The sequence below is a fragment of the Bubalus kerabau genome, chromosome 20, assembly GCF_029407905.1.
Source record: "Bubalus kerabau isolate K-KA32 ecotype Philippines breed swamp buffalo chromosome 20, PCC_UOA_SB_1v2, whole genome shotgun sequence".
NCBI lineage: Eukaryota > Metazoa > Chordata > Mammalia > Artiodactyla > Bovidae > Bubalus > Bubalus kerabau.
This window is the reverse complement of record NC_073643.1, coordinates 51,590,542-51,613,438: the sequence shown is the minus strand read 5'-3', so window position 1 is coordinate 51,613,438 and position 22,897 is coordinate 51,590,542. Positions and strand designations below refer to the sequence as shown.

General features: G+C 57.3%; 1 protein-coding gene across 4 annotated transcripts in view; it reads right to left on the bottom strand.

Moving 5' to 3' along the window:
* CACNA2D2 (calcium voltage-gated channel auxiliary subunit alpha2delta 2) overlaps positions 1 to 20,727 on the bottom strand; it is a 140,754-nt gene extending 120,027 nt beyond the window's left edge. For 2 of the 4 annotated variants that reach the window (XM_055557507.1, XM_055557508.1), the window contains exon 1: positions 20,345 to 20,727. In XM_055557507.1, coding sequence (XP_055413482.1) covers positions 20,345 to 20,559 — 215 coding nt within the window. In that variant the 5' untranslated portion in view covers positions 20,560 to 20,727. The remainder of the gene's footprint in view (positions 1 to 20,344) is intronic. The other 2 variants (XM_055557505.1, XM_055557506.1) reach the window with 1 other exon arrangement.
* Positions 20,728 to 22,897: the final 2,170 nt, after the last annotated feature.

Genomic DNA, 22,897 nt, shown 5'->3' with positions numbered 1-22,897 from the left:
TTGAACCAAATTTGGCCGTGGTGGGGGCCCACAGGTCTCCTGCTTCTCTCGTGACAGACTGGCCAATTATTCTCTTAGTTCTGGGGGAGGCGATGATTTAAATTAAAGTGTTATTTAATTATTCTATTTCAGCTGGCCTGCCACCTCCCACCTTGGTGCCTTCGCAGTGTTCTGAAGGGGAAAGAAAACATAGGGCAGGAGCTGGGTGGTGGTCTGGGAGAGACAGAGGGAGAGATGGGAGGGATAGAGACATGAAAAGAGCCCAGGAGAGCTGGTCCAGAGGGCCTGGGTATTATGCTTACCCTGTCGCAGGGGAAGATGACTTGTAAGGAGGCAAGGAGGCCACTCCCCATTCCAGCCATGAGAGGCCACCCCAAGCTCAGAGAGCAGTAGTGGCCCCTGCTGAAAGAGGGCTTGGGATGTGGCCAGCCCCTCCGCTAGGCCACAGCCCTGCTGCCAACAGCAGGAAGCTCCAGGCTGCACCCCAGACTGTGGCACCTCCAGAGCCACTTCCCCCAAGGAGTCCTCCCTGACCACTCAGTGGATATCCCTCTCTACCTAGACTGAGTGCCCAGATTCAGCCCTGGCTCTTCCATGACCTTGGACCAGATGTGCCCTCTTAGGCCTCAGTTTTCCCGTCTGGAAAATGGAGATAAAGCTCACCACTTGTCCACCTCCCAGGACCCAAAGCAAGCAGGAGGGGACCGGTGCCCCACGGAAGGGATGCTAACCATGATGACTGCCCCAACACACATGTGCACAGACTCATCTGGGCAGCAGGGCTGTCCTCCCCTCAGTCCAGTCCCCCTCCTCAGACCCGCTCTCATAAAGTGTGGGATGGCTGTGTCTCCTCCTTGGACTGGGCTTCTGGGTGGGCCGCAGCCCCCTCCTGCACTACCTAAGAGACCTCGCCTGACACAGGGGAGACTCCCAGGAAAAGACAGGGCCTCTACGATCAGAGCGTCCTTCCTGCTTATCCGCTCAGGAGAGAAGACTCTTGGGCCTCAAAATCTTTTGGGGCTCAAAGCCCAGAGTAGGGCCCCTGATCTTGATTGGATCACAGCCTCCAAAAAACAGAGAGCAAGTGTAGCCAAGGTCATTCACTCTCAAGAGGCCAAGTGGTCAAATCACTCCAAGCCATTGAGGCCAGAGTGCTTGGAGGTGTGTAGACCAGTCAGCGCCAGCCTGGCACTGCACCAACCATGGTGGGGTGGGGGCTGCACTGGAGCCTGGGGAGATGGAAGCATGCTGGTTCAGCCAAGTCACATGGAATAAGGCTCCCTGGTTAGCCATCCACCTCTTCACAAGCAGGTAAGCTGAGATGCAGACTCAAAGGGACAGGCTCATCTTCAACAGATTTGATTCAGCTTAAAGGACTCCTAAGGAAAAAACCCTGGAGGCTCAGACAGTAAAGCGTCTGCCTATAATGTGGAAGACCCAGGTTCAATCCCTGGGTCGGGAAGATCCCCTGGAGAAGGAAATGGCAACCCACTCCAGTACTCTTGCCTGGAAAATCCCATGGACAGAGGAGCGTGGTGGGCTACAGTCTATGGGGTCGCAAAGAGTTGGACATGACTGAGCGACTTCACTTTAAGGGACTCCTAAGTGTGAGTAACATGGGGCCCCAGGAGCACTGTCTCCACCCCCACCTACCCATCCCATGCACACAGAGAGGAAGGCAGCCCACTTATCACAAGGGATCATCAGAGATTCCCTGGTGCCGGGGAGGGGCTGGTGCTGCTGAAGCTCAAATTAGTCCAAATCCATCGGTCTCGACTATGTGTGTCTTGGGACCCTGCCCAAATACTGCTCCTTAATGAGGTTATTAATTACGGGCTGTCCCTTCCCTTTCTTCATCGGGGCGAAAGCCTTCCTTCCAGTCGGCTCTTGGCCGGGAGGCTGCAAGCCTGTGCCTCCCCACTTAGACTACCGGTGAACAGTCATTCACTTTAATTAGGGCGTCAGGTCCAGCCCAGTATTTACTCCTAATAGCCTGATGGGGGGAGGGGAGAAGGCCTGGAAACAGGGAGCCGCAATCACCCAGGGCTGGCAGAGCCGGGCAGTCCACTTGGCTCAGAGAGGGATGGACAGTGTTCCAGGCTCACACAGCAGGAGGCCACAGCACTCTGCCTCACTCCTCACCATCAGGGCCGGACTGAGGACCCACAGGGGCTCCTGCAGCCAGGGAGGACCGCGAGGAGTGGGACAAGCCAGCAACAGGCAGGCTGAGAAGGAGGTTTCCCCGGGGAGATTAGGAAGCCGGCATGGAAGGCCCACCTGAGCCTGACTTGTCTCTCTCTGATGTGGTTAGCTGTGTGACCTTGGCGACATCCTTTCCCTTGTCTGGGCCTCAGTTAACTCATCTAGAAAGTGAACGGGAGCAACACAGTATTATGTCAATACCGTCACACCCAGAACCACAGGGCTCCTGAGCAGCCCTTCAGCGGGACCCTCCTCTCCAGGCCTGGCCTGGGACAGTGGGAGCAGTCCCTGCAGAACTAGCAGAGGGCCTAGCGGAGGGATTAGGGAGCCAGGGAGACGAAGAAGGTGCACAGAAAGAAGGGGGCCATTGGTCTGCAGGACTGCGGACGACTGAGGCCCAGACCCAGGCTGTGGGCTCGGCCAGGGCAGGGAGTGGCTCCCAGGCTGAATCTCCTTCGGCCCCTGCCGTGTGCCAGGTCCTGTTCTGTGGTCCACACCCGGCTCTGTGGTTTGGACTCTCCAGGTCTCAGTTTCCCTCTCTGCCCCAGGAGGGATGGCCTGGGGCCTCCAGAGGCCACTCGGGGATTTGTTTCCAAGGGGTTGAGTGAGGCCTCGTGCCCGGCTCACCGGGCCTGAATTACCTTCACAGCAGTTAGATCATCATCCCTGGTCCTCAGAGGGGAAAACTGAGGTACAGAGCAACTGCATGAGGCGCCCAAGGCCACACGGCTGATGAGCACACAGCTCTGCCCAGCTGCGGCATGGCCGGTCCACCTGGATACCTAATGGGCCTCTCAAACTGAATGGGTCCAAAACCCAGGCCCTTCCCCTCCCTCCGAACCCTCTCCTCCCTCTCTCCACACCCCCGGATGTCAGCTCTTTGGTTCAGGCCAGAAGCTTCAGGGTGACCTGGAACCTGCTTTCTCTTGTGCCCATATCCCATCTCAGCAAGTGCCGTGGGCTCCACCTTCACAACCCGCCCACCACCCTCCACCTCCCCGACCCCCGACCTGGCCTGGGCCACGGTCATCTCCTTCCAGAACAAGTGATGGGATCACCAGTTCACTGGTCTTCAGCCTCTGCCCTTTGGAACCCCCGCTTCCCGCCGCGCCCCCCAAGGCTGTTCACCTCCACACTCAGGCAGACTGTCCTGCTGGAACAGTGCGCCTCCTCAGTCAACACCCAAAGCCCATCCAGGGGCCGAACTCACAATGGCCTCTCTGACCTCACTTCTCAGGCCACACTGGCCTCCTCGCTGTGGCTTGAATACACTCCTGTAGTCCCTTCCCAGCCTTTGCACACGCTATTCCCTTGGCCTGGATCAGCCTCTTCTCAGAAGTCCTCAAGGCTCCCCTCTCGCCTCGTTCGGGGAAGTCCACTGTGCCCCCTCCTCCCATTTTAAGTGCTACCCTCCCAGCAGCCACTGATCTCTGGTGCCCTCCAGGGGTTATTGTTTTAGCTAAAATTCCCTCAGACCTCCTCTTCTTTACTGCCCCCACTGCGCTGGGCTGGGAGCCCTGAGGGAGGAGGCCCCAGGTCTCCAGCCTGGAGGAACAGGCCCTTGGCCGAGCAAGCGCACCTCCCCAGCCGGCTCCAAGCCCCACACCGTCCTGCCCAGCCCGCACACGACGGCCACAGGAGCGGGCAGGTGGGGTGCACAGTGCAGCCCTGCAGGAGGGCTAGAAGCGCAGCGGCTGCCCCAGGGACAGCCCAGGAGGCCCTCCCTTTCCCCGGCTCCTCTCCGTATGAATTATTAAAGCTCATTTATGATGGGCCTGCCCAGGCCTGTGGCTTCTGTGCATAATTCATGGCTCTCCCAGAAAGGCCGAGTGCTGGCACAGCCACTTCTTCCAGGAAGCAAGCAACGTGCTGGCAGATCCAGGGCTGTCCTCACTCATCCCTGTCACCATGTCCGGATCTTGGACAGCCCAGGACCTCGGCCCTCCACCCACTCTCCCCCAGTTGGGATTCTGGTTCCCAGGGCTGAAGTCCACGCACTTTGTGCAGACTCACCCATCCCCGTCTCTGTGCCTCGGCTTCCATCTGTGGGCTGAAGGAGTCGCTGGCTTTCAAACCGCAGGGACTGCAGTTATCACCCGCCTCCACTCCCCTGGGGAGGCCCATGGGCTCCCAAGGTACCAACACTTGGGGTCACTGTCTGTGAATTTCCCAGCAATCTAGAGCTGGGATGTAGCACTGAGCAACAGGAGCTCACCAACTAGCTAAAGGCACTCTAGAGCAAAACAGAAAGTCCAGGCCAGGGATGTGGGGTACGGACAGTCACTTGGCCCAGGATCCACCGTCTGCTCCCCGGGCCTGGAGCCACCTGCCCCACTCACTGACACGGATCGTGGGCATTTGGGGGTCTGCAGCGCCTCCTTCTCTCCCCAGCATGTTCCCCCAGGCGGTCAGGTACAAGACAAAAGAGACCAGACCCATTTAACGACCTAGCAAACGGAGGTTCAGTGAGGCTGGCTCTTGGAGCCAGGGCTAGCATACTGACACCGCCAGGTGCAGCGACGGAAGAGCCACACCCGAACTTGTTCTCATGAGGCGGCCAGCAGTGCTGAGGTGCCCGTGGTGGTCACCAGGAGAGTAGGGGGAACCTGGGAGCTCCAGATGCCTGCTCCTGCACCGTGCCAGTAGCCGAAGCCTGACTGGAGGTGCAAGAGAGGCCTGTCCACGCATCATCAACCGCTCCAGTTGGATTCTGTGATTCACACATCCCATCTCCCCTCACGTACCTCCTCCCCACCCTCTAGCATGAGTCAAATCCTCTCTGAGCCACAAATAGCCGTCTTCCATTTATGTCCTGGCTATGGCCTCCTGCCTTGAGGAGGACAGAAACCCCTCTCACAGTCTTCTATTCCTTCTCAGGGAAGAAATCCCACCCCCCACCCCATGGAAGCTGGCAAGGCCCCATAGGACACACAGGTGCAAAAGAGAGGTGGAGCCAAGACCAGAAAAGAACTTAACCCATCACGGCCAGCTTTGTTGTCTGGTTTTGTGCCTCCTCTACCTGGCCAAGTCACCTCTGGTGGAAAGTCTTCCTGGATTTCTCTCCACCCCCCTCTCAAACCCATAATCCTTACTCCACTTTACTGACCCTTGCCTTAGGTTGGGGCTGCAGTCTGGTTCCCCTAACCAAGCTCCCTGAAGAACTTCGCTTGCAGGACAGCAAAGAAGAGTCTTCTGGAAATGCTTGGGGATACATTTCCCTGAACATCCTCCCATCACCAGATTGGTGCCCCCCTGCCCCGCCCCCATCCACCTCTCTCTACAGTGGGGGAGAGGCTGGAAGGGAGGGCAAGAAAAAGGCTTCCAACTTCAGTAGGCAGAGCACTGAGGAAAGGAACTGATGATGCAAAGCACCTGTTGTGTGCCGGGGGCTCCTGTGTGAGCTCACTGAAGTCTCACAGCACGCCTGGCTAGGTGCAAACTGGTTCAAGCCCACTTCATGGACAACGACCAAGGCCACACAGCTAGTCTGTGCTCAACCAGAATTTGAACCCTGCCAAGAGTGGCTCCAGAGCTCAGGCTCTGTTCCTAGGTGATCCAGCTTTCTTAATCCCAAAGTGGGCTTCAATGGCCAAGATTTAGGAAATAGGGTGCTGCTAAGAGCCACTCCTCATTTATGACCTTTTCCACCATAGAGAAGGGGTCCATTCCAAATCAGGGCCCTCACTGCCTCCCCAGGCAAGCCAAAGCTGGGCAATCAGAGAGTCCTTCCTTTTACCCCAACAAAGCCACCCTGCTGCAGGAATGATGTCTCAGCAGCACACAGCCCTAGCTCCCTCCAATCCCTCCCACGACAGGGGACATGCCCACTTCCTCTGGGATCTGCCTCTCCCTAGTGAGCTCCGGGCTCCTCAGTGCAAGCCAAGCTGCCTGTAAATCAAATGCAAGTGCTCGTTTGCCTTTTCTCTCCACACTCCACAGTGAATCCGTAAGCAATGTAAATTCCCTCTGCGAGACACTGCGAGTAGGGGCCTTGTGGTGCCACCCCAGCGGCCCCACCTCCTCCTGAGAAGTCCCAGGATGGTGGCCGCCCCAAAAGGAGCCACTGCCTGGTGAGCCTGTGTTGTCCTCAGAGCTGGCTTGACGAGTAGCAGGTGGTCCAACTCAGCAGGGCTTATCACAGACAAAATACTCTGGAGATGTTTCCAACCCTCTACAAATCCCTACTAGCTCCCTCACTCCCCATTTATTCATTCATTCATTCATGTATACAGTTACTAAGCCAAGCTCCAGGCTGGACACGGGGAAGGGACACAGTAGTGAGCAGGGCAGATGCAGGCTGGAACTTGGAATTCAACCAGAGAAGGCATCTGATCTGATCCAGACTCAGTACATGGAGGGAGGAGGAGTCCGGTGGGGGTGTGGACGGCACAGCAAGGGGTCTGACCCACCTAGGGCTCTGGCAGGTAAAGGCGGCGTTGCAGGGCAGCAGGGCAGTTCAGACAGAGGGTGCAGCACGTGCTCAGAGGGTGAGCTCAGCACGGGATGATGCCCTATGAACACCACAGACCGACCACGGGCACCGAGCAGGCTGCTCACACACTGATGCCTGCAGCACTCCGTCGTCAAGGACATGGTGAGTGAAGGATGGAGAGCTCTCGACAGTGGGGAGAGGAGCACAGTCAACGGATGGGAAACTAAGGGTTCAAAGAGCAGGGCTCTCCGCTTGGTCCTCGGCACCCAGCCTGGGAGGCTCAGCTCCTCCAGGCCCTCTCCAGAGGCACACACACATATCCAGCTTTGACACCTCTCCATTTGGACCCCTAGTCCGCATCTCAAACTCAGTGTGTCCAATACCTGCTGGTCCCCTGGACTGACTTTTCCCCAGCCTCCTCCAGCTTACCTGGTGAAAACCGTCCTTCTAGCTGCTCAAGCCAATTGCCTGACATCTCCTGACACCCCTGTCCTTTCTCATACCCGGACCATCGGTATGTCTCACCACCACCACGGCCACCACCCTGGTGCTCCTCTGTTCACATCTCTCCCGGGGCGCCCAGTTCAAAGTCATGCTAATTTAATGGCCCAGCCTGTCCAGGTCCCTGTTGCCCTCTGACCTCCCCACCTCCCATCCTCCTCCTGCTCAACCACATCCCACCTCAGGGTCTTTGCACTGGCCATTCCTCTGCTTAGAACACTCTCCTCCAGATACTCATGTGGCTCCCACTCTCCCATCCTTCCAGGTTTTCCTCATGTTTCAATGAGGCCCACTCTGACCTGCCCCCTCTAGTTAACCCCTCTCCCAAATTCATCCTGTCCCTTCTCCATGGTGTCTGTCACCTCACAACACAGCATGTCCTCTGTCTACATCATCTCCCCAGACTGCTGTCTGCCTGTCCTCATCAGTGCCTGGTGCACGGCAGATGCTCACGAGCGTGGACAGAATGAATGAACGGCAGGTTGTGGCGAGTGTCCGTGGAGGGAACAAATGTGCCCGCAGCGGGGGAGGCACCGTCTGGAAGAAGATGAACCGAGGAGGAGTCTCAGGTAGGACCAAACCCATAGGCTGTCCAACAGCCATGTGGCCCCCTTGCACTGACTTGCGGTCACCTCTGCCCTGGCATTTGACCTGCTCTATGCTTACAATCATGGCTTCCCAGGTGGCTCAGTGGTAAAGAATCTGCCTGCCAATGCAGGAAGACCCGGGTTCAATCCCTGGTCAGGAAGATCCCCTGGAGAAGGAAATGGCAACCCGTTCCAGTATTCTTGCCTGGGAAATCCCATGGACAGAGGAGCCTGGCGGGCTACAGCCCATGGGGTTGCACAGAGTCAGACACAACTGAGTGAGTATGCATGCACGCGTGCTCACAATCATAAAATATGGAAAACAGGATCCCATTTTAGAGATTAGAAAACTGAGGAACGAAATGACTCACAGTCACATATGTGGCTCTCTTTATAGCCCCCAGCTCCTGCCCTCCTCGACCCCCATCCCCTGGACCACGCTTTCCTGCAAGCAGCAGGCAGATGGTACAGTGAGGCCAACAAAGCCCACGGCTCCAGGTCCCTCTAGACGGCTCCGTGATGTCCCCACCCTTTTGTGTTTTAGAGTAATGGCCTCCTGCATACGCCAGCAGTCTGGAAATCACCTGTGAAATATATTTCCCCCAGCGCTGGCTCGGAAACCATGTAAATCACTCGGCTTAATGGCCTCTGGGATTGTTCCCCGCCACCCCTCCCCAGCCACTCTGTGCCAGGGAATGTGGGGCCGCGGGGCACGAGGCAGGCAGAGCCCCGGTCATGGGCTCCTACGAGGCAGTGCACAGGGGTGCAGCAGCCTCAGGGAGCTCAGCAGCACGAGACGGATGGGGCCTGCCTGGAGCTTGCAGAACTGAGGCTGGATCCACATGGCCAAGCCTTTCCCCCACCCCTTGTCCTTGTTCCCCATCAGCGCTCGCTCTCAGAGAAAGATGGGTCCTGGTACTCTCCCTGGGGCCCCCAGAGCCCTGACTTGGGGTGGGGCAGGGGCACCCAAGGCCTCAGGAATGGCTGGGGACCCTGAGAGGACCTGTCAGAATCCAGTCTGGAGCAGGAGCTCCACCCCACCTGCCCCAGCCCGCCAGGGCCTGCGTCTCATCACCCCTCAGACGCTGCCTAGTGCACCACTTGTGTGCGGTTATCGTTTTCCTGGCCTCACTTCCATTTCTTCCTCCCTGATGATCTCTCCCATGGACTGTGCGCAGACAGCTCAGGTTTGGGGAGGGGACTTAAGTGGGGCTGGGCCATCAGGAGGCGGGTCCTGAGACATGGGAGGGGCATGGAGCGGTCAGCAGTGCAGATGAGACCCGAGAAAGTGTCAACACAGAGGGGCAGTCAGGAAGGGACAGGGCAGCCAGCTGAGGCAGCCGGGTGATCGCCCTGAAATCTCCCTGAAATGTATGGCCGGAGGCTGCACGCTCCGGCCACTGGCCACATGTACAAACACCTGTGAACAGCTGGCTCCACAGGTACCAGGGCCAGGAGACTCCCCAGGACCAGTACACCGGCCCCTACCCACTTCCTCTGGAAGCCTCAGTTCTCCTTGCGGGCAGAGCAGGGCAGGGGGAGGGCTCCTGTGTTTACCTTCCTATTCTCTATGGCCATAGCTTTCTACCTTGGCTCATCTGTGGCAGCTCTGGAAAAATGCTGATGCCCAGGCCCTATCCCACCCAATTAAATAACACAGCCCATGGAGTCCTGGACCTCGCCTGCATCTCTCTCCCCCAGGAGGCAGTCCCCAAGCTGGGGCATCCCTTGTAAGAGAGCCCTTGCATGAGGTGGCCTCTGTCCTGTCACAACAACAAACCCAGGGCCACATGGGAGCCTGTCCTAGAACCTGTAAAAGCTGGTCCAGCTTAAAGAGACATAAGCAGCTTGACCTGTAGGCACACCTGTGCTGACTCTCAGTTCAGGGAATATTTTGTGAGCACTTGGTGTGTGCTAGCCTGAAGCTCTGGCCGATGACAGGTGGTCGTGACCTCCGCCCCCTCCAGGCATATAGCCTGGAAGTGGAGGCAGCAGGTCTATTGCAGGAAAAGAATAGGGGAGACTTCAGGGGCACCTAGGAAGCCCCTGAGCTGCCCGGGGAAGTCAGAGGAGGCTTCCTGAAATAGTGACTGCCAGTCAAGCACTAGGAGACAGGCAGAGGCCGGCCAGACCATAGGTGGGGTCCTGGTTAGGGCTGGCAGGGCCCTGTGCAGCCCACCCAACCTCTCTCAGGCTTACTTCATGTTCAGTTCACAAGAAGTGCTTGTTAAACCTCTATGGAAGGAGATGGCTGCTGCCCTGGTGCTGTGCGTCCTAAGGGCAGAGATCCCCTCCTGGGCCTGTCACTACGCCGATCAGAAGCAGCCCCCTCGGCCATGGTCTTCCTAGCACCAGCTTAAAGGGCAGGACAGAGGTGGCAGCTCTGCAGATGGGGTGGCAGGACAGCGCCATCATCAGCTGCAGAAGAATGCATCACTCTAGAGGGTCCTGGGAATGCTGAAGACACTGAGGCTGGGAGGAGGAGGGTAAGCTCCCACAGTAAGCTGGAGAGGGCTAGGGTGGAGTAGGAAGAAACTGAGACAAGAAGGGCAGAGGGATGGGAGTGATGGCAGGAGTGTGGGGTACCCTGAAGGTCCTGTGTTGGGAGCTCTCTGGAGGAGGCAGGCTGTAGAAGGACTGTGTGCAGCAGTGGCTGTGTGCCCAGACCCAAGCGCTGGGGTGTGAATCCTGCCTTCACTACTCACCATCTGTGTGATTTCAGCATCACTTGGCCTTGTTGAACCTCAATTTTTCTTGTCTGTGAAATGGGACTAAAAATGGATTGATTTCATTTGTTAGCATATGTGGATGGAATACAGCACCTGGGGCTCAGATCACAGTGATTGATGATGTGGTTAAAATTACTTCCTTTACAAATGTTTCCTCAAACGTGAACACTCTCCCTTCCTCTCCCTTCCTTCTTCCTCTTGTCAGTCCTCTTGTCTGACCCTGAAACAGATCCTGCTTCCCCATGTTCTATCACTAACCCTCTTCTTGCTAACAAAACCCAAGTCTGCAAGAATCTCTGCCGCCTCCAGCCCCAAGGTGACCCCATCCTTAACTCAAGGGTAAATCCTGATTAGCTTGAGCCAATCACAATGTACCTTCCTGATTGTCAGTGATTGGTTTAGAGTGTACATGTGACCCAGTGCTAGCCAATGAGGTGTGAGGGGAATTTGGCTAGGGGCTTCTGGTTTAGGTTTCCCAGCCTTCTTTTAAGAGGAACTCAGAGGAAACATCTCCTGTTTTACTCCTAATGTCTGGTACATGTGATGCCTGGAGCTGTGGCAGCCATCTTATTGCCATGAGGGAAGTTAGTCAAGGACAGACAGCCACACCAAAATTAAGACCAGCCAGGCAGAGTGCAGGTGAAGCCTTGGTCCTTGATGACAACCTATCCGTACCCACCTCTGGGTTCCCTGTCAGAGAGCCTAACCATGATGAAAAAATTAATATGCTAGGATTGCCAAGGTGTGCACAGAAGCAGCCTCTTTTCCTAGCAGCCATTCCTTGGACTCAGGTTTTGAAGTGTTAGTAGTTAGCTCAATGCCTACTCCTGGAAGGCCCCTACAAAGTGAGCACAGAGCTGGGAGTCGGGGGAGGCACAGGGTTGGAGGAGAGGCCCACAAGGAGTAGGGAGCAATGATCTGGAAGGCTTCTTGGCTCAATACTCAGGCTGAGCAGGCCAGTCTAAAATAGGGACACAGCCAGGAGGCAGAGAGGCCAGAGTTCCTACTAGGACTTGCAAGTGGCTTGGCCTGGCTGGAGTCTAGTCAAAGAGCTAGTGGCCAGAGACCAGAGCCAGCCCAGGAAGGCCCCCAAATGCTAGGTGAGAAGCAGAGCTCTGCCCACAGCAGGTTTCTGGAGTTCAAGGTCATAGCTAACCCTCAGTGAAAGACACTAGAGCATGCCTGGCAGGTCCAGGAAAGGAAGGGAAGACGTCTGAGTTCTCACCATGCCCACCCCAGCCTCTGCTCACAGGGAGAAAGGAGAAATGCCCATCTGGGAGAGCCCCCTGCATGGAGGCCTGTTCTGCCAGCTCACCTCTCTTTTCCAATAAGTGAAGTTGGGGGCAGGGCTGAGGTGGGTTGTTTTGTTGTTTGTTTGTTGGAACCAGTGGCAGCACCATGCCTGACCTTTAAGGCTTCAAATGTAGCATTTCAGGCGATGCAGGAGGGAGGAGAACATGCACTGAGCGGGGAAGTTACCAAGGCTAAGATGCCACATCAGCCACGTCAGGCTGGAAACCCGCAGCAGGGTCAGGGGTCTCTACCCATCTCAGAACACCCCAGCCCATTCATGCTCACCTGGTGACAAGGTGTCCTTCCCAAGGGTCCCCTGAAAGCCTCGCTGATTCTAAGATGGCACAAGGGTACCAACAACGTCTGCTCCAGAGAAACACCAGGAACTGGGGTCCCACACCACAGGCACCTTGCTCCGCAGGGTTTGCCAAAGGAGGCCTCAAATCGCTCCCATGTCATGTCAAGGATGTTTTTATTTAAGAGAACCAGTTGTACATCTTGGTGCAAGGATGGCTGAATGGGTGGCACCCTTTGGGCAGCCTGCACTGAGCCCCATATGGGAGCCTGGGCCCTGCCCACAGACTGTGTGTAGCCAGAGGAAATGTGGGGCCTGAAGGCTCCTTCCTGGTACTCAGATGTCAATTTCTCTCTCTGTACAATGGAGGCATCTAGGTTCCCAGGGGATTCTGTGGCTGGGATATTCCTTCCCAAATCAGGGACTCAGGCAAGGCCCATTATCTGCCCAAAGAGACTGTCATGCCAGGCTCCCTACCCTCACAGCCCCTGTAGGCGCCCCAGCCCTCTGCAGAAGCCTCCCAAGATACCTAGGCTGCTGGGGCATCCAAGCACTGACAATATACAGGCTTTGAGAATGCCAGGAAAGCAAAACTTGCAGTTCTCTTAGACATCACAACCCATCAGCTCAGGGCCCACATAAGCCCAAAGGCCAGCACCCAACACAAGACACCCAAACTGCCTTGCTTATGAAGACCCAGTAGGCAAAAATTCATCTTGAAAAGAAGAGCTTTGCTGGAGGCATCCCAAATAGAGGAACATGCGGGCATCATCAAGTCGAAGCTTTTATACCCGAATCATGCCTGCAGCTGACTGTACAAATGTCTTGCTAAGAGCGAGAACCCCAAACCCACAGCAGATGCTTCACGGGAGGCCAGTCTCCCTCCCTTCAGCGTGCAAGTGAGCAGCACCCACTCCTAGAGAAACACACGCCAGGCCAAGGTCACACAGCAAGGGTTTCCACTCTGCCTAAGCTACGACCTCCACTCGCTCCCCACACCCCCATCCAGATTCCACCTGGGAAAGGCTGTTAGCAAAGATGCTGCGCTTCACAAAGGACTCACCAAGCTTCTCAGAGTCCCAAGTCCTGTGGTGCATCTAAATAACCATTCGATTTGCAAAAATTTGAATTACAAGGATGCAGCTTCTGTGTGTTGCCTTTGCAGACTGTCAGCGAGCCAGTTGGTAGATGATCAAACTTCCCAGCTCAGCCTTAACTCAGGCTGTTCTTGACATAAAAGTTTGCACAACACTGGTCCTGACAACTGGGCTGCTTTATTTCCCGCTGCCAGCATTTGCCCAGTGGAGTCCTGGCATTAACCTCAAAGGCGGGTGCAGAAGGTGGGCACTCGGAGCGCATTCTGGGTGCAGAGATAAACCATACATATGTCCACACTTACCTATGCACACTCACACAGAAGCACACACCCATATTCACATTCATAGGCACACACTAACACCTGTGTACACATGCGCGTGCATGTACACACAACCTGCACATATGCATGAAGCACACACAAGGGCACACATTCACACGCACCCACACAAGCACATCTTCATATACAAATGGACACTCTCTCAAGTGTGCACACACATGAACATATCCAACAAATGTGCACAAACACAAATATATAGATACTTCCATACATAAGCTCACATGTGCACACAGGCCACGGCCAAGCACAGGAGAAAGGACCCAGAAACCACAATGGAGTCTCAGGGCCTGGCTGGGTGGTAGGCGCTATGGACAATGGGACAGGTACCTAGCACTTGGAGTACGGGCCCAGCTGGACTGAGAACGCTCAGAGATCCAGTAAGAATCCCCTGCCCTTGTCATTCATCCCTCATGACCTTTCACACCCCAACCCAATGAGGCAGCACAATCAAGGGAACCTTATTTTACAGACGAGGCCCAAGACCCAGAGAGGCTGAGGAAGCTTGCAAGGTTACAGCTGGTGAGGGGTGTGGCAGAACTTCTGTGTGTGTCTAGAGGGGGCTCGTTCAGGAAGATTCGTCCAGCAGGGAAGGAAGGCACCCAGGCAGGAACAAGGTGCCCAGGGTCTAAGGGGAGCAGGAAAGAGAGACAGAGGGGGTGACTTCTCCTCCTTCTTACACACCTCTTTCCCCTTTGTTTAATGAGTCACTTCCAAGGTAGGGAGAGATGGTTAATAATCAGCGGCAAAGACTTCCGGGACCCCTCCCTCTCAGCTAAACAATTAGGCTGATCACAGCTCAAAGTGGGTCAGTCTGAGAAGCCGCTTCCAGACACCCAAGGTGTGACCAGAGGCCAGTATGGGAGGCACAGGCTCCTCACACTGGGGAGGTGGGACTCAGGCTGGGGTCAGGCCTCCCCCCACAGCTGGAGCAGAGTGTGCAGAGGAGCAGGAAGATCCTGGACCTGTCTTCTTAAGGCACTGCCAGTGTCAGACTCAGAAGAGCCATAGAAAAGAGGAAACTGAGGCCCAGGGGGTGGATGAGACTGTCCAAGGTCACCACAATGCAAGCTGCCAACTGAGAGAATCGGGTTGGGGCTGCCTTTGACAGAGGCCCCCCAGGACCAGGCCAACACAAGGTGGGGATCCTCAGGTTCCCCGTGTTGAAGATTTCCCTCCACGTAACCCCAGGTACACAGGCTTTCCTGCTCTGTAAGGCCAGATCCTTCATAGGCTCAGTCATTGGCACCAGCAGTGGCCAGGGGCCAAGCAGGCTGGACTAGCCCCAGGAAGAGGGGGCCCAGGTGAGGAGGGAGGGGAAGTAGGTGATCCTTAAGCAGGACCTAGGCCAGAGACACTAAACCAACTGCTTGAGTCCCACAGTGGCCGGTGGTCCTGCAGGGCTTGGCTGAGCGCTGTCCCAGGTCCTGCTTGTGGACCTAAATGACAGCATCCTTGAGTCCCTTGTAAGCCCCCCAGGGGCAGCTCGATCCACATGGCCACCTGCACCACCAACTCCTCCATCCTCCCCTTAGCCACAGGCAGCTCAGGAGGCTCTTCGGGTTACACAGGACAAGAGAGGGAGGGAAAGGAAAAAAACTAAAAACCACACATACACCTCCCTCTGGGAATACGAATATTGATTCTGTAGCTTCTTGTTTAGACAGTAGGCACCAGGAAAAAAAAAAAAAAAAACCTACCTGACACGAAGAAAGGCTCCCCCGTTGGTTGAAGAGATGCAGCCAGCAGTGGGAAGGCCCCCCACCCTCATCTTTAGAGCACCCCAGGCCCTGGTGCCCCTCCCCAGACCTAAGGCCCTGAGCCCTCACTTAAGGACAGAGGTCACCTGTTCCCAAGGCAGATCTTGAATCTGGAAGCCCATGAGGATGGAACTGGGTAGGGTGGGTGGGTGCTGGAAGGGGAAGGAGAAAGAAAGAGACCACTCCCAACCCACAGACAGCACTACCCTCCAAGGGAGGGCGCACGCCACATGCCTGCCTGCTTTGACTCCCAAACCTCCAGCTGCCCCTTGAACAGTTTCTTAGCAGATAGAACCCTGGCTCCCCAGCCCCCCAGGCCTCACATGTTCACATAGCATGAAAATGCAAGCATCTATTAAGGTCCAAGACCTCTGAAGTCCCCTCAGGCTTGAAAAAACTGCCGTGGTCCTAGAGCATCCAGCCTCAGGTTTCCATGAACAATCCCCATCCCGTTCATCCCTGACCTTTCTCTCTGGAACCATACTGGAATCTGGAGAGGGAGATGGCATCTCAGAGTCTTTAGATGAAGTCCCTCTTACCTATCCCTCCATGACAGGCATGCCTGGCACGTGACTCAAAGCCCTGAAAAAGGAAAATCCTGCACTGGGCGGGGGGAGGGGGGCGCTCCACGATCCCCTGTGTACAAGTGGGAGGGGGTGGAGGTAGGCACAGGGGCTTTGAGCACTGGGCTGGCAGGGCCCTGGAAGGCCCCTTCAGGGTTGCCTGAGACCCAGAAGAGAACCGAGGGACAGAGCAGGAGAGGTTACCGCTGGGAGCCAAGGTGTGTTTCATGTGTCTTAGGCCTCTTCATTTTCTCCCAAATACCCAAGTTTTGCATCTCCATCCCAACTTCCTGGGCCCACTGCCCAGGTGTGCCCAGCCTCCTGGCAGGGCACCTAAGCGTCTGAAAGATTAGTCCTCTCCCTGCCCTGGTCCTTATGGGGCTTTGGGCAGGTTCTTCCATCTTTCTGAGTCTCAGTCTCCCCATCTGCAGGATGGGCATGACCATGAGGTCTGAGGTCAAGGACGTAATGTGAATAAGGGGCTTGGCCCAAGCTCAGTGAGGGGAGACCACCACTGGCCTGGTGACATTCCACCTTTAGTCAAGGTGGGCTTCAGGGAATGAGGGAGGCAGCCCAGTGCTCTTCCTCACAGAGATGATATCTCTGGTAGGTGGGTACAGCCTGAGCTAGTGGCACAACCCAGAGACCTCTGGAGAGTGGGGGTGTGAGACCCTGCAGGAAGGATCTAAACCCCCGAGAAAAGCAGGCAGTGATGAGGGGACAGCATAACAAAGCAGAAAGACAGGGAGGTGCTCAGCCCATGGGAACATGTGGAAAGATTGGTGGGAGGGGCCCAGCATGCTGTAGTATCAGGGGTAGATGTTAATGTTATCAACAGCTGCCAGGTCTCCCACCTGTGCCAGAACACTTACCAGAGGTGACACCCTCTCCCATTAATTCTCACCATTAGCCTCTTAAGCAGATTCTCTATTATCTTATTTGGGGAAACAGAGGCAAGGTCACCCCAATGGAGAAGGTCAGATCTGGAGACCAAAGCTTGAGCCTTCGGGACCCACACCTGACACCCACCATGTCCCCAAACTGCCTCCTCCCGAGAGCTGGCTGACCCTTGCACACTGCGGGGGGTTGGGGGGGGGCGCGGAGACGGTGGCACCAAGGGCTCACTCCACTTGTGAGTCAGTCTCTCCTTGGAGCCACCAGTGTGCCAGAGACTCGGGAGGGAGATTCACCCGCACACTAGGAGGGGGCTTGTCTTCAAACAGGCTACTCCCGTCTCAGGGCTCAGCCTGGCAGAGTTGGCCCAATAAAGGTGACTCCTGGGGGTGGACCACAGCCAAGGGTCCCTCCACCCTGAATCGAGAGCACTAGGCGAGATGTGAGCCAGTGGGAGTAGCAGTAGATCTCGAAGCCTCGCCCCCTCCTGCTTCCTGCAAAAGCCGTTGGCAGGTTGTTGGGGAAACGGGGGACCCAGATGTGTGATGTTGCCTCCCTCTAACAGGGGGAGCCACAGGGAGGTGAAGACGTGGGCTCGGAGGCCCAGACAGACACACGTCACCCACCATTAACCGTAGCTAGACTGACGCATGCCCCATCGTGGGCACTCGGGTAAAGGAACATGTACCCAGCTGTCATTAATCTGCTGGGGGGCCCAGACCCCTCGGGATCCCCTAGAGGAAGGGAGGTGCGGGCCAGCACCATCACTGGGGAGGAGTGGGACTAAGAGGATGCAGCCAGTGGCTCAGCCCGGACCTCATGGAACAGGATACAGAGGAACCCAGGAGTGCCGGAGAACAGGGGACCGCAGTCCAACAGAGATGACAAAGGAGGTGGGCAGGGCAGGGTGGCCACAGAAAGATCAGAGGGATGGGCAAGGAAGTGGGGGGAGGGGTGGGAGACGAGATGAGAGACCAAAGGAGGGGGCAGGGGAGGGGGAAGGAGACTGACAGACCTGGGAAAGGAAAAGACACCTGAGAGGCCAAGCCGTGAGGGCCGCCCCCAGCCAGCAGCAAACAGGGAACAGGAAGAAGCAGGTGAAACGGGCAACGTGTGCACCGACTCCATGTGCCCCACCTCAGCCCAGACACACGAGGGCACGTATACACACACATGCACTTGAGCACACGTGGCCTTGGCCTTGTTTGAAAACCAGATCCAGGTCCAGGGGAGGTGAGAGGGCACCTCCCCCGCAAATCAAAGCCATGTTCTCCATCCAGTGGTAACTCCTCTGCCCTCCTCCATCCAGCAGCAGCCGGGGTCTGCTTTGCCGGGTGGGCAGAGACCCATGTTGCCAAAGCGACTACAGACCCAAACCCACGTTTGCTTAAAACCCAGCAGCTTGCAAAGCTAGGCCCTGTCACGCTGCCAGACACTAATGAGGAAATGACTTTCGCGTCAAGGGCCCTCTCCACTGAGGGGCTGTCACCCTAGGGCCGTGAGGCTGAGGGTCCCACTGCCCACCATAGAAAGCCACCTGCACCTGTATGGAAGTCGTATCCTAGCCGGGCCACGCTAACCGGGGAGAGTTCACAGAGGCCACCGGCTGGAGCAGCCCCAGGGCAGCAGCCTCAGCCTTTCCTGTCAGTTCAACAAAAGTCCCAACTCCAACTAAGCCCGGTCATGCAGGGGGCTGGGGGAGGGACCCTCACTCAACCCCCTCCCCTTCCTCCCTCCAAGGATCAGTGGGCGTCGACATCTGTGGGACCAGGGCAGCTGAAGGGCGCTGGCTGTCACTGCCAGCGCCGCGTGTCGTCGCACCATTAGTCCCCTCCCCCTGGACCCTCAGAGCCGCACAGCCCCCAGCCCACTCCACTCTCATTCTCTAGTTATGGCTTGCAAGACATGTCCTAAACCCTCAAATCAGCTCCAACTAGATCGACAAGAGACGAGCATCCATCTGGAAACGTGCCGCTGTCATCAAACCCGCCTCCCCATCTTCTGACTGGGGACAGAGGGACAGGTGTCCGCTCCGGTCAGGGTCTCACAGGTGTAAAACGCAGGCCCAGCAACCATCTGACCCACTGCAGGTCGCAAGGAGAGGAAGCAAGGTGGGAAGAGGTGAAAAGAGACATCTACTTAAACCTTCACTCAAAGAGCTACATATCAGCCCAGGGGGGGAAAACAGTTGTGTCTTGGCTTTGAGGGGAAGAAAGAACAGCAACAAAAAAATAACGCTTTTGTTCTTTTTAAACATTGGGGCTGAAGTTCATTTTCATCACAGCAAATGAAAGACAATAACGCACCCACAAACCCTGAACTTCCATATGATTCTCTTCTACCTGCGCACACCCCACATACACACACGAAAAATCCAGACGGCTGACAGAGGACACATCCGTGCGGCACCTGTAATTTGCCTACTGATCACCCGCCTGAGCACAGCCAGGCTGTGCAAAGAGAGAAATGACAAGACCGAGAGAGACTCGGGCAAAGCCTTTCCTGAGTTTTGCTTTTCCTCATCTGGGAGAGCCTGCAAGCCAGAGTACGCAATACCAGGGGCCCCTACCCTTGGGCAGAACTGGTCTAATGACGCAGAGCCAGTCTTGCCCTTTCCCCGAGGCCAGACCCTGCCCTCACACCCCCTGGCCACTAAGCAGCCTGGTTACTCATTTCCCCAAATCCCAGTGTGGCCACTGGGTGCAGGAGTCCAGGGACAGGTGGTTCCTCGGACCCGGAGACACGTAACAGACAGCAAGGTGGTCACCGTACCCCAAAGCCACAAGGGTGTCTAGGCACTGACATAAGGCTGGATCACGGTGCCCACAGACAGCTGCTCTCCTAAAGGCCACACACACTGAATATCCATTTCCAACCCCAGACACATCTGGCCAAGCTGGCCCAGAGGAGGATGCCCGAGTTGCCAGGCTCTCAGGAAGGGAGAGAAGGCTCAGGACCACGGAGGACCAGCGGAAGCTGGCAGGGCCACGAGCTGCTATTACCTTGTTGGCAGCAGCAGCAGGGGCAGGCCGGGGGGGCCTCCCTGTCATTCACCCTCTGCCTCCACTCTGGCATCTTCACCTCCAGGGGACCTTTCTCCTAGGTGTAGTGGGGGGCGGGCGGGCAGGAGGGACACTGACCCCCTGAGGTGCTCGCATTCTCTGCATCCAGCCCTGCTTCTCAAAGGAAAAAGGCCAGCGAAGACAGGTGTGGAGGGATCCCCCACCTTTGGATCTAAAGCGCCAGCTTCCTATCCGAGAGGAAGCCTGAGCCAGACGCGGGGCTCCGACTCCGTCGGGCAGGGGGTCTCTGGCCGCTCCTTCACGCAACCCCAGATCTCCCCTGTCACCCCGACAGCTCCAAGGCAATCAGCTGGCAAGCTCGGACCCCCCACCCCCATCCCACGAGATCTCCCTCTGCGCGGTTTGGGGGATGGGAGGGAGAAGGGGCACCGCTGGGAAGTTTCGCGACGCAGCCAGAAGCTCCGGGACCCCGGCTGCCCGCCCTCTGGGCTTAGGGTCGCCGCCCCCGGGCGCAGCGGGCGGCAGGACCCGGCGCCCCCGCCCCGGAGTGGGACGCGGGCCGGGGACTGGGGGTGGGTGCGAAGTGGGGCTCCAGGCTCGGCCGGGGTCCCGCGGCGGGCCGAGGCCACTTACGTGTGCTGCTGAGGAAAGCTGTAGGCTGAGGCGCCGGGGGCGGCGAGCAACGGGAGCAGCAGCAGCGGCGGCAGGAGCAGCGCCAGCGGGCGCGGGGGACCCGCCGCCGGGCGCCGGGCGCCGGGGCCGAGCCGGGAACCGCGGCTGGGCCATTGGAGCGCAGTCCGCGCCGGGTCGGGCCGAGAGGCGCCGCAGGTCCGAGCCGGCACCGCCATGTTTCCATTCAAGATGCGGCGCCGCGGGGAGGGGGGGCGGCGGCGGGTTGGGTGTGTGTTGGGGGGTGACGGGCGGCGGGCGGCAATCGCCTCTCCTCGTCCTCCGCCTTCTTCGCGCCGGGCCTCCAGGGCTGCCCGAGCCGCAGCACCTCTGCGGGGTGCGCGCTGCGATCTCTCCGCCGCGCCGGCTCCAAGCGCTCTGAGTGCCGGGTCCGGGACCGGCGCTCAAATAGCAGCCGCCGCCAACCTGCCGGCGCCGCCCTCCCCCGTCCCTGGCCGGCCCGCCCCCGCGCGCCCCCGCCGCGGCCACGCGCCCGCCGGTGCCCGCGCGCCCCTCGTCCCCGCGCCGCCCTGAGCCGGCCCTGCTGGCCCGCGGGGCCGAGCCGAGCCCGGGCGCGCGCGTCCCGCGCCCCAGCCACGGTCCGAGTTCCCGATGTGCGCCCTGCCGCACGCCTCAGATTGCGATGCTCCTCTCCGCCGCACTCGTGGGAAGAGTCCCCGGCAGGCGCGTGTGTGACCCTTCTAGGGGCTCGACCTTCAACAGGCTTAAGGCCTGGAGTCACAGGTTTAATGGTGGAATGGCAGGCTTCAGCAGAGACCGCTGTAGAGGGCAAAGGAGCTGAACTCACACGGCCAGGGGCTCCAACTACCTTCAAGAGTCCCCTTGGCGGGGATTGGGTCCCGAAGTCCTGAGAGAAAGAAAAAATCCTGAATGGAAACCAGGTCCTGTTGCACCGTTATGTGGGGCTGGGAATGGCAAGATACAGCCCTATGCAGCCGTTCATTTCACTTCCCTGGGCTAAATGGGCACTGTGAGCAGGACAGCCCCAAGTCCCAGCCCCCAAGGCTTACACAGCCTCTATTTAAACTTCTCCAGTGCCAGTGAGCTCACCCCTGCACAGTCCAATCACTTCTGTCCTGGAGGCTCCTGGCTCTTCCCTGCTGCTGGGAGAAGGCTGGGCTGGTGTCAGTCCTGACTCTGCAGCTTGCGGGCCTCTCAGAGCCTCAGTCTCCTCCCTTCTGAAGGCTTGTGTGAGTGCCCAACCCCACCTCCAGGATGAAGTGAGAGTGGGAATGAGTTACTTGGTAAACTAAAACACTCGTGATTGGGAGAGAGCATCCCTGAGATTCCTCTGAAGTTGCCCTGGGACCCTGCTCTGCCCCTGGCACAGACAGACAGGATGAAAGAATGCTCCCTGCCAGCCGGGAACAGAGCGAGACCCCCTAAGCAGTAACTGCCCACTGATTCTGTGCCTAGTATTAGGACTGCGGGCCAGTAACCACCTGAGCAAGAGCCCCTACTTTATCGTGGCTGAGTGAGTCAAGTCTCCCATCACCTACTTACTAGTCAGCCTAAAGAGGATTTGTAGTTGAGGGGGAAGAGTGGTAACCCCTGAATTGAAAAAGGCAGAGCTTCCCCTCTCACCCCAAGAGTAGCAAGCAAATAGGGCTCAGGATGACCTTCATGTGTGTGTGCGAGTTGCTCAGTCGTGTCCAACTCTTTGCAACCCCATGGACTGTAGCTTGCCAGGCTCCTCTGTCCATGGAATTCTCCAGGCAAGAATACTGGAGTGGGTAGCCATTCCCTTCTCCAGGGAATCTTCCCAACCCAGGGATCAAACCCGGGTCTCCTGCATTGCAGACAGATTCTTTACAGTGTGAGCCACTAGGGAAGCCCATAACCCTAACCCTAACCCAGGACAATCTTTACTTGGCTCCTTGTTCCTGTCTGGGCTCCCCCACCCCTGCCTACCCTCACAAGCTGGGGAGACAGTTTTGGAGTATCCTCTTCCCTGACTTGTGTGAGTCTTCAAGGGCCAGACTGGGGCTTGCCATAGGTCCCAAACATGTTACCAAAGGAAGGTGGTACACTGAGCCCCAAACTGCTGATAGGCCCAGAGGCTGGGGAACAGGAAGGATATAGTGGACTCTGGGAGGCCAAGCCAGGCCAGTTCTATGGAGGACAAGCCAGATATCTGATTGTACCAGACATCCCCACCCCCACCTCTGTGCGGGGCAGTCCTTTCTGCTGGATTGATGGTGGGGTAAGGAGGGCTGTGCCTCACAGAAGAGTCAAGGAGATTGAGCTAACCTAACCAGCCCGCTCCCAGCCCCTCCTACTGATAGCTGTCTCTAGCATCTCTATCGCCCCCATACCTAGGGAAGGGCTGGCCCGTGGTATCCTCTCCCATTTGTTTGCTGGATAAATGCCTGGATCTTGGCCCCAGGGAACTGGCACAAAAGGCATCACCCCTCCTAGTGATCACCTCTCCTGAGTGCCCTCTAGGGTTAGGTGGGCCCTTCCCAAGGCCAGCTCTGCAGGGGCAGAGTAGGAAAT